Source organism: Bufo gargarizans, chromosome 1 (genome assembly GCF_014858855.1).
Source record: "Bufo gargarizans isolate SCDJY-AF-19 chromosome 1, ASM1485885v1, whole genome shotgun sequence".
NCBI classification, from domain to species: domain Eukaryota; kingdom Metazoa; phylum Chordata; class Amphibia; order Anura; family Bufonidae; genus Bufo; species Bufo gargarizans.
Window position 1 is genome coordinate 585696244 of NC_058080.1, and position 12042 is coordinate 585708285.

The 12042-nt window shown below is 42.7% G+C and overlaps 1 protein-coding gene across 2 annotated transcripts in view; it reads right to left on the reverse strand.

Moving 5' to 3' along the window:
* NOS1 (nitric oxide synthase 1) overlaps window positions 1-12042 on the reverse strand; it is a 120353-nt gene that overhangs the window by 19430 nt on the left and 88881 nt on the right. For both annotated transcript variants that reach the window (XM_044290759.1, XM_044290766.1), the window contains exons 20-23: window positions 8706-8899; window positions 6667-6836; window positions 1956-2166; window positions 920-1007 (exon numbers count right to left, since the gene is read on the reverse strand). In XM_044290759.1, the coding sequence (XP_044146694.1) occupies window positions 920-1007; window positions 1956-2166; window positions 6667-6836; window positions 8706-8899 (663 nt within the window). The remainder of the gene's footprint in view (window positions 1-919; window positions 1008-1955; window positions 2167-6666; window positions 6837-8705; window positions 8900-12042) is intronic.

Sequence of the window (12042 nt, forward strand, 5' to 3'; positions counted from 1 at the left end):
GGGGCAAATCTGCTTATGGCAACATCTGCATAAGGCCTGATTCCGACAACTGTATTTTTCATCCATGTGCTGTCTGCTGTGCAAATGGACAGCACCTGGATCCATATAAATAAATGGTGCTCTACACACCTCTGGTCCATAGTTCATGGAACGCAGACTGGAGACCATTAGAAAAGATTATCTCCGGCAATCGCCAGGTCAGTGTCTTACGGGGGCATACAGACCTCACTGCATATGAAAAATCATCTGTGTGTTGTGGTTGCAACGCTGATGATTTTTAATATGCCCATCTGAATCAGGGCTAAGGAATATATTTTCTGCCACTGTTAAAGGCTATAGGGACATTCATTATTGCATTCTACTTATTTTAGGCTAAAAATTATTTTTTCAATTGTCAACAGTTTTCTGTATACTGTCTTCATTTGCCCTCCTGCTTCTCCTTCCCAGTAAATCGGTCAGAGAGCTGCTCTGAAGGCTTGATCTATAGCCCTTATCATTACTTTCCTAACGTCTCACTTATTTCAGCTAAATTATGATCAAACAGATAGAAATTTAACTCAACTGTTTATGAGCCGTCAGGGGACTAGAGATAAGGGCTACAAATCGAGCCATCAGAGAAGCTCCCTGACAGATTTCACTAAGAAGGAGAAGCAACAATATGCAGATGCGATGAAACTGAAAGCTGTAGGCGAAAAACTGTTGAATTTTTTTTTCTAAAGACCAAAGAAAATAGTTATTTTTAGTCCTAAATAAGTAAAATGCAATCATAAAAATTCCCCCAAAGGTGACCATATCTGGTAATGTCAGTTTAATCTAGATGCCCTGATTTTGATCATAACATGACTGACGTGTGGAAACACAATCTGTGTAAAAAGCTTTCGAGCATTCCAGAATTACATAGACAATACATATAACTAACCCTCTTACAAAACAAGGTACCACTTCATCAGTCTGTATTCTGTTAAGCCAGGAGGAGCAGACACCATGATGTATGGGGCCATCACCATCTGAAAAAACAACATAAAGACAAAGACAATAATCTTATGTTTATGGTTACAACAAAATAAAATGATGATTTTATTAGAATACCAAATCTGTGTGTGTACCCATGTTCTATAAATCCTATCACGGAAGGGGGATTTAAAGTGCCTATAATAGGCCATTTAACTCAACTATAAGCCTGGATATAAAATAACTTGATTATATTGTACTAAAAGATAAGTGCACAAAAATTCTAAATGCTACTAATTCTATATGCTATTGAATGTGGCATCATTGTTTTCCGAGAAATGTGCAGATGTATGTAGCAAGTATCGAAAGGGCAGATGTTGCTCACTGTACTCTATTTATGTTGCCCACCGCTTTAATAAATGGTGGCCATGTAAGAATAGTAGCATTCTATCTGTACTGTTATAGAGTGCTACATCTGTATGTAGTGTAGTACTGTATGTGCTTTATAATTGTTTAATAATGAAAAAAGTGCTGCTAATAATTACAGCATGCGCTTTACCAGCTTAGTATATTTTAACTGTACTTAATAAGCTCCACAAATCAAACCATAAGGTAGGAAGGCACTGTGAATACTGCTCACAGTTGGCATGGATACTGACCCTAATTGGCATCGATACTGACCCTAATTAGCATCAATACTGACCCTAATTGGAGTGGCTACTGACCATGATTGGCGTGCATGCTGACCCTAATTGGCATTGATACTGACTCTAATTGAGGTGGATGCTTTCCCCAACTGACATAGATATCGTTCCTAATTGGCATGAATAATGTACCTAATTAGCTATGTTGACAACATTCCCGGGAAAGGGACGGGGCTGGCCACAAAATGGACAATGCATCGACAAGATTTGTGCAAATGTACCCCAAATTTACTCCAGGGAGTTCTTTGGGGTGGGGCTGAAGGGTTCTGTGATGGTGGTAACTGCCTTAGGAAAGGTTACCTCTTGTACCATAGGACACAACTGCAACGGTGAGGTGAACTTCATCAGGATGCATGTCAGGAGATGAGCTGATGGAGTAGTAACGGGCCTGCAGCAGTGGTAGCTGTGTGAGCAGGAGAGATGATGGCATCTGAACTGAGGGGAACTCCTCTAGCACCTCCACAATGGTGGGGTTCTTGTACCACTTCCACTGTTCATATTCTTGTAAGCCCTTGATGGTGAAAAAAACTGTTTGTTAACACAAAAACCAAGTAATAAATTAGAACCATCTACAGTATGCATTTATAGCCTTACTAGGTTTTGTTTCCATGAAATACATTGCTGAATTGCTAATCTTGGCTTCCTGATTGTCTTTCATATGGTCAGAATTTGGTAAGCATTTTGCATCAGTACAAAGTAGGTCCAAAACACAGGAAAAGTATAATGGAAAGATTTGTACCTCTTCTGTACTTTGGACCCACTCCTGATTTTGTCTTATTTATATTAATGTAAAATAATGACCAGATACAGACTGTGTGAAAGTGGCATTATGCCTTATTTACATTTACACGTTGTAGATTTGTTCATCTGTATTTTTATGGCAAAACCAGAAGTAGATCCTAACCAGAGGAAATATAAGAGATTGTTTTATACTTCTTTTCTTTACATCCACCTTCGGTTGGACTTTATAAAACTGATAATGTAAAATTCTAACCAAATCTTCAGTACATGAGTGGGGCTTTAGGCTGCTTTCATGCAACTGTATTTTCATTGGTATTCCATTTTCTTTCTGTCTGTAATGTGGGGCTAATGTTAATCTATGAATCTGTTCATATGGACAAATAAAAAAAAGCAGCATTCACTACTTTCAACCATTCTCCATATGAAAAACACTCATTGAGGTCACATGTTGTGCCTGATTGGTGGCAAATTTCTTTCCTGGTGCGGCTCAAAAGTGGCAGTAACTGAGATGCACCACAGGAACCGAGATGACCAAAGATCATACAAGACCCTTGTATTATTATTTTTTTTATTGTTGATTTCTCCTATAACTGGGGCTGACATATTAGCCCCAGTTACTGTCACGGCCATGGCCATGACCGTGACTCCTGAACCGCATGCGGTTGTCAGCGGTTTAGTTTGGTTGTCAATCACAGGTGAGGGCTGTGGTATTCGCCTCACCTGTGGTTGCCGCTGGCAACAGTATGTATGTGGCAGCTTGCTATGCTGTGCATGCGGTTGTGTGTGATAGGTGTGTATGTGTGCACTTGTTTATGTATTGTGTGCACTTCCCCTTTAAGTTGGTGTTTCCCTTCCCTGGTGCTGGAAGGGTTAACTCCCTTCCCAGTGTGTGTGTGAGTCACTGGGTGTGTCTGACCGTTGGGTGTGGCCTCTTGGCCTATAAAGCCTCAGTGTAAGGCAGTAGTCAGAGAGGGTGCTTCAGCCATGCTTGCTGCAGACATCCTTCTGGCTACTTTACCATCTACCAGTGGAGGCCTCCCTTCTGGTTATAAAACTTTGTTATTCGGTGTTATCTAGGTGTGTGTGTGGGGTTTCTGTATTATTGCAGCTTATGGTCCGGGTCCCTGTGTGATGTCTGTATGTGCTGTCTTTGTTGGTGTCCTGAACAAACAGCATCTGCACATGGGTTCCTGGTTGTGTTGTCTGTGGCAGGTGAGTGTTGTGTTGATTACGTTTGCCTGTCACTGCCATAAGGTGTTTCTGTTTCCTTTGTAGCTTGGCCTCATTAGGCTCCTGTTTCTCCGTGTCTTGGAGGAACGGGCTGTCTACCCAGCTCCTAGCTCAGGGAACGACGGAGGGTCAGTAGGCATCCGAGGTTCCTGAGTATGGGCCCTCCTACCTTTAAGGGCGGCCCATGCAGCTAGGAGTCAGGGTCAGATTAGGGAAGCGCTAGGAGGTGACCTGCTCCCTAATTCTGTGGTTCTGGCCAAGTGACAACCCTTCCATCTCCTGGCACCGCACGGCTGAGGATTTTCCCCATCCTCAGCCGTGACAGTTACTGGGTGAATACAGCTCCCACAGAGGTTGTACAGGGCTATATAACCTCACAGCAGAGCTGATCTGGGTCTGCTAACACCCAGCAGCTCGTGCAGATACCCGGCTCGATAATCATGGCTTCTTGCCCTGCAGTATACCCTTGTAGACCACGATGCAGTGTAAAAATGGCGCAGGAGGCTGGAAAAGGCCTGTGGCGTCCATCAAAGACGGCGACTTGGAATGGGATTCAGGTATTTTATTTTTTCTTCTTTCCTTGGGGAGCATACTACTGGGAGCATTATTTGGGTCATTATTAGGGGAAGTCCAAGCAGCGTGCTGAAGCTGGAGGTGGCTTAGTGCTGTGGCACACATCTTACCTCATAAGCCCCCTGCACCATGTCTTAGAGACAATTGGAGAAGAAGGTGGACAGAACATGGCAGCTATTGATGGCCACCAAAGAGAGGCAGCTTCTGGGGCAGTATTTTGTGCTGCATTGTGGTATTTTGTTCTGCTGGGACGATATTTTGTGCTGCACTGTGGTATTTTGTTCTGCTGGGACGAAATTTTGTGCTGCACTATGGTATTACTGACCTAAATACTTTCATTGGCCCTGCCTATTTGTAATGCCCTACCTTCTGTCAATTTGGGCCTGCCTACAACGTTGGGGCCACCATTTTAAGTACCCAGTCCGCCTCTGCTACCTGGGGCATACCTAGAAAATGCTGTGTGGGAGTATTGGAAGAATCAATCTGGGAAGGTAGATAAAGGCATATGTTCTCATGGTGGGGGAAGTCCAGGCCCTTTCCCTGTAAGCTGAAGCCCTGGACCTGATAAAACAGTAGCTCAATTCTTTTTTCCCAATGCACTCAATTTCAAGACCATGCAAAATATCCTTATTATATACAGTTGTGTTCAAAATAATAGCAGTCAGACATCACTAACCTGATCAATCACTGTTTTTGGTAGAATTAGTATTTCCACATGGCAAATAATTTACTAGCAGGTGTAGTAGAGTAATAGAAATCCAACAGACCCAACAGTTATGACATGCATGCTGCTGATTTTGTGTTTCTGAATCACTAATTAAAAGGGGCATGTTCAAAATAATAGCAGTGTGGAGTTCAATGAGTGAGGTCATTCATTCTTTGAAAAACAGGTGGCAATTATTGCCCTTATTTAAGGAAGGAAGGCAGCAAATGTTGTACATGCTGGTTACAGTGCTTTTCTCTCTGAAATTCGGAGGAAAATGGGTCGTTCCAGATATTGTTCAGAAGAACAGCGTACCTTGATTAAAAAGTTGATTGGAGAGGGGAAAACATAAAGAAGTGCAGAAAATGATAGGCTGCTCAGTTAAAATGATCGCAAATGCTTTAAAATGGCAATCAAAACCTGAAAGACGTGGAAGAAAGCGAAAAAAATACTGTTCAAATGGATAGAAGAATAGCCAAAATGGCAAGGACTCAGCCAACAATCAGCTCCAGGAAGATCAAAGAACGTCTAAAGTTACCTGTGAGTACTATTACAATTAGAAGACGCCTATGTGAAGCCAAGCTATCTGAAAGAAGCCCCCGCAAAGTCCCACTGTTGAAAAAAAGACATGTGCTGAAGAGGTTACAATTTTCCGAAGAGCACATTGCCTGGCCTAAAGAGAAATGGCAAAATATTTTGTGGACTGATGAAAGTAAGATTGTTCTTTTTGGGTCTAGTGGCCGGAGACAGTTTGTCAGATGACCCCCAAACACTGAATTCAAGCCACAAGTACACTGTGAAGACAGTGAAGCATGGTGGCGCAAGCATCATGATATGAGGATGTTTCTCATACTATGGTGTTGGGCCTATTTATCGCATACCAGGGATCATGGATCAGTTTGAATACTTGAAGAGGTCATGCTGCCTTATGCTGAAGAGGAAATGCCCTTGAAATGGGTGTTCCAACAAGACAACGACCACAAACATACCAGTAAACGTGCAACATCTTGGTTCCAGACCAACAAGATTGATGTTATGGAGTGGCCAGCCCAATCCCCGGATCTTAATCCAATAGAAAACGTGTGGGGTGACATAAAAAATTCAGTTTCTGAGGCAAAACCAAGAAATAGAGAAGAACTGTGGAATGTAGTCCAATCATCCTGGGCTGGAATACCTGTTCACAGGTGCCAGAAGCTGGTTGACTCCATGCAACACAGATGTACAGCAGTTCTCAGAAACAGTGGTTATACAACTAAGTATTAGTTAAGTGATTTAAAGGAAAGCAAAATCTTCAAACATTTTTCAGTTTATATAGTGAATGTTTAAGTTTGTAAAGAAGAATACAAAAACCGCTATTTTTTTTGAACAGTCTAATATTCACTTTTCTTCAATTTTTTTTAGAGGAACAACACAAATTTTATATATTTTTCTTCATGTTTTGATTTGGAATAGAATGTGTATTGATCCTAATGCATTTGTGTGTATGGAAATAATAGCTATTGGAAGGATTTTGAGCTTTAATCCCTTTTTTAAACACACTGCTATTATTTTTAACACAACTGTAGCTGGTATGGCACCTATATATAGACATATGTATTGTATACAAATGCTGGGGATTTGCATCAGGTATTCTTTAGTGACATAACAAAAGCCATAAATATTCATTTATAAGCTGTAGTTGTATATTAGATGATAAACTGCAGATCTTGGAAATAAACTGTAATATTAATGTATTTAGATTGTATGAATAGCTTAGCATGTCACCTTGCTCAAAATCTCCAGGCGTTGTTTCTCTTTCTCATTGGTAGCAAGACATGCAATCTGCTGCATGAGGATTGGGGTGGGGGGAGTTGTGATATCCAGAAAATATTTGAAGGCTTGGAATATGGTGCATGGGGGAATCCTCTCCTCTTCTGTCCAGTTGCTGATTACACCTGTAGAGATTATCATAGATCATATAATGAAGCTTGTGTGTACATTTTGTGTTTTTCATGTTAGATGATTAGAGATGAGCAAATTTGTTGAAAATTGATTCAGTTTCAATTAGGCTGAATCAGTCAAAAGATTCCATTTGGGTCTGAATAAATTCAACAAGATTCAAAAGTGCTCCAATTTCCCTAAAAGGTTGTGGGTGGTCTTCTGGGGTCTCCTGGGACTGTATCTAACTAATTTCAAGCTCTTAAGCACCAAGACAGCATTAGTAATCTTAAAGTGACAGCAACATATAACGCTATGGATAAAACACATGGCTGCTGGTGGTAACAAACAGCCTCTTTAAAAACAAACTGTGCTGTAGGATTTTTTATTGGTTAGAAAAATGTTCCGCTTTTTGGTGGCAAATGCCTGGCAGTGTATATACACAGACACCGCCTGGGGTCAGGTGATCCTCTTTCCTCATTTTTCTTTTGATCTGAAAAATGGCTCATGCCATTTTGAGAAATTTGCCTAAATCGAAGTGTCATAGTCAAACTTGTGTTTTGGAATTGACCAACATTTTTGGAAAATTCAGGTCGAATTTGATTTGTGTAGAATGGATTTGTTCATCTCCAATTATGATTTTTGTATTTCAAGAAGTACCGTAAATAAAATAAAATGAGAAATGTGGCAAGCAAGGAGGCTTTAAAGGAGAACTGGGAGAAATAAAACGGCCCTTTGTTGGATGTGAAAAATTATATCATCGATTGTAGTTACAGACTCACTGTCATTCTGAGCATAGACAGTAATGTGAGTCAAATCTCAATTAACAATATAGCCCAAAAATAAAAATATGAAGCTCTAAAATGTAGAAAAAAAACCATGTGAAATGTCAGTTCTTTAGGCCTCTTTCAGACGGGCGTTGCGGGAAAAGGTGCGGGTGCGTTGCGGGAACATGCGCGATTTTTCAGCGCGAGTGCAAAACATTGTAATGCATTTTGCACGCGCGTGAGAAAAATCGGCATGTTTTATACCCAAACCCGAACTTCTTCACAGAAGTTCGGGCTTGGGATCGGTGTTCTGTAGATTGTATTATTTTCCCTTATAACATGGTTATAAGGGAAAATAATAGCATTCTGAATACAGAATGCATAGTAAAATAGCGCTGGAGGGGTTAAAAAATAATAATTTAACTCACCTTATTCCACTTGATCGCGCAGCCGGCATCTCTTCTGGCTTCTTTCTTTGCTTTGTGCAGAAACAGGACCTGTGGTGACGTCACTCCGGTCATCACATGGTCCATCACATGATCCATCACCATGGTAAAAGATCATGTGATGGATCGTGTGATGACCGGAGTGACGTCACCACAGGTCCTGTTCCTGCACAAAGCAAAGAAAGAAGCCAGAAGAGATGCCGGCTGCGCGAGCAAATGGAATAAGGTGAGTTAAATTATTATATTTTTTTTTAACCCCTCCAGCGCTATTTTACTATGCATACTGTATTCAGAATGCTATTATTTTCCCTTATAACCATGTTATAAGGGAAAATAATAATGATCGGGTCTCCGTCCCGATCATCACCTAGCAACCGTGCGTGAAAATCGCACCGCATCCGTACCTGCTTGCGGATGCTTGCGATTTTCACGCAACCCTATTCATTTCTATGGGGCCTGCGTTACGTGAAAAACGCACAAAATAGAGCATGCTGCGATTTTCACACAACGCACAAGTGATGCGTGAAAATCACCGCTCATGAGAACAGCCCCATAGAAATAAATGGGTCGGGATTCAGTGCGGGTGCAATGCGTTCCCCTCACGCATCGCATCCGCGCGGAATACTCGCCCGTGTGAAAGGGGCCTTACAGGTAGAAATAGTAATTGAATTACCTAGGGCTGTATTTCTTTCCTCCAAGATTTCTACCCTAACCAGTTGATTTACTGGAGGGGCATCTTCCAACTTCTCAATCAGGGAATTGACGAGCTCATCATGGTTGCCAGGAAATATTCCCAAGTGATCTCCTGGCTTGTAGCTCAGCTCTTGGTGTCCATTTGTGTGAAGTCGGAGGAATATAGTATATCGACTATAAAGAGAAAAGTTATTTAGTTATTATTAGCCTGTGATTTTACATACATGTACATACAGTTTAAGTTAGAATGAGATCATTTAGAATATTCGGTTACAGTTAAGATGAATGTACCACAGAGGAAGCCCCTGTGGTTGTGAAGGTGCCTAGTAAGTGAGGTTGGTCCTATTATCTTTAAATCCAAACAGAAAGTTGCTTGCTATGACTAAGAACATGTATTTTATTGTTTGAAACATGTAAGCGTCTACCTTGGCTGATTTTTTTTGATTGTGTGACCAATAAAGGAAATATTTTTTAACAGTGCTAGAAGAACAACTTTCTTTTTGGATTTACATTTTCTTCCGAGCACTGTGGAACTGCAGTGGTGAGCTATTCACAATTTTTTGCCCATTATCTTTACCCATGGGTAATGTGAAGCTTTAGAGACCCCCCTGCCCCCCATTTACAGCAATCTAAATAAACAAAAGAAGATCTGGCACAAAGAATGCGTATGTTAGGGGCAGGCTCAGACTGGCCCACAGAGGTACAGGGGAATCCCCCGGTGGGCCCCTGGACAAAGTGGGTCCCTAGTCTCCCACCCCCTGCGCAAGTGGCACATTACACATTAGACTTACTGCACTACATACACACATTCAATGTACAGCACCTCCACCAGTCTATGTTCATATAAAAAACTAGTTAGATTATTTATTATATTCGAATATATCCGTACGGTGGGCCCCCAAAATACATTTTACTGGTGGGCCCTAGGTACCCCAGTCCGACACTGGTTAGGGGGCTAAATGGGAACCAGTACCATTGCCTCTTTCTGTATGCACGTCCTGAGGTACACAACCTATGACTATAATTATCTCACCTGGTGAACATATCCACCAGACTAGACATGGCATGAGGAGTGATCCATACTGTTATTTATGGGGCCTACTTTCCTTCAAATAAAATAATACGGGTAAGTGCTCTTGCCTTGTTTATGTGGTGAAAGAAGTGCAACGTTTCTTCGTGTCCAGATGTAAGATCAACATTACTATTACTAACTATACTATGGAGATGATGATGCTGATGATAGCTCCTACTCAATTCTTGGGAAACCATAGAGAATCCTTCTATTTCCTTCTTCTTTTTTTTTTTTATAAAAGAAAAATGCCTTTGAATCCAGAACAAAAGCAGCCTGGTTTGATATCTGCATTTATACAAGTAGGCAAATAACGCAAGTTTGTGAGCGTTCGCGTGTTTGTTTTGAAGTGTGTTTGTATTTAGTGTGTGACTTTAGATTACGTGACTTCAGATTCAGGGACTTTTGGAGGGGACTACAGTAGGGTACGTTCTTATCACTGCACTATATTGTATTTTTTCTCTTTTCTTGCGTAATCCCTATTAGGTATGTGTTCCATTATTGACAGCGCAGTCCAGTGCACATCTTGTCTAATGTACGCAGTCCTGGAACAGCCGTTTGAGGGTGCATATCTTTGTTCAAAATGTGAGCAAATTGCCCATTTAGAATCGCACATCGAGGATCTAAACGGGTTAATTTCAACACTGAGAAGCGTTGACAATTTGGAAAAGAGTTTGCTGCTCACTGAGCAAGCACTCTATGGGGTAGATGTGGGGAAGGGTGGTAGCAAGGAGGCTCAGGAAAGTGAGGTAGCTAGCTGGATAACAGAAAGCAGGGTAGAGGGAAGAGTGCCAGGGAGGCTAGCCCTGATCTGACACACCCCAACAAGTTTGCACATTTGGCAGATGAGGGAGATGTCAGTTCAAAGAGAGCACTGCTGCAGCCAGACACTTCCTCTGCCAGTCAGGGGAATGTCAGCTCCAGTAAGCAGGAGAGCAGGGCATGCCAGACAGGTGCTGGTAGTGGAAGACTAAATTATTAGGGGTACAGACAGGGCCAGCGTCAGAACCCGGCATACCCGGGCAAGTGCCGGGGCCCACTGTAAGTTAGGGGGCCCACTCGTTTCCGCGGCGTGGCGGCGGCCCCTTTAAAATTTTTACATACAAGTTAATTCATGCTGCGCAGCGCCCGCCGCCCGGCCCCTCTCTCACATGATCGTCTGACTTGTCTCCAGGCAGAGCGTCTGTGTGCCGTGCGGCGTGAGTACTGGTTTCCACAGCAGCGCACGCCGCACAGGCACAGTTCTGAGTCTGACCGTAAGCCCGCCCTCGGCCAGCAGCAGGACTCGTCTCGGCGCAGCTGCAGAAGATTCAGAAGACAGGACGCATAGCCGAGCCCAGAGGAAACCTGGCGCCCAGCCCAGAGGAAACCTGGAGGAGCTGAATGCTGCTGCTGGACTCGTTTTAAATTTAGAATTAAGGTGAACTAGTAACAGTCACATACCAAGACCAGTTCATGAAGTTTTGCCAATAAACTGTATAATTGATTTCATGTGTTCTGGTATTTTCTTATAGGAGTTTATATTGTGTTTTAGGCCGAATGCACACGTCCGCGTTCCACGGCTGTGAGCGGTCCGTGGTATCCCGGCCTGGCATCCTGCTGAGAGCAGGAGCGCACGGCGTCATTGGTTTCTGCTATGACGCCGTGCGCTTCATGCCGCCGCTGCACTACAGTAATACACTCGTATAGATCATACCAGTGTATTACTGTAGTGCAGCGGCGGCATGAAGCGCACGGCATCATAGCAGAAACCAATGACGCCGTGCGCTCCTGCTCTCAGCAGGATGCCAGGCCGGGATACCACGGACCGCTCACAGCCGTGGAACGCGGACGTGTGCATTCGGCCTAAAACACAATATAAACTCCTATAAGAAAATACCAGAACACATGAAATCAATTATACAGTTTATTGGCAAAACTTCATAAGAGGAAATTTTCCTCTTATGAATTTTTGACAATAAAGTGTATTATTGATTATCATTTTCTTATAGGAGTTTGTTTTAAGCCTCATGCACACGGCCGTTGTGTGCCCATGGCTGTATTGCGGCCCGCATACGGCAGGTCCGCAACGCAATACACGGGCACCGGCCCATGTGCACTCCGCATCACAGATGCGGACCCATTCACTTGAATGGGTCCGCAATCACAGAGATGCAGAACGAACGCATGGATTGGAACCCCATGGAAGCACTATGGAGTGCTTCCGTGGTATTTCTGGCCGTGCCTCCGCACCCCAATAAAATAGAAC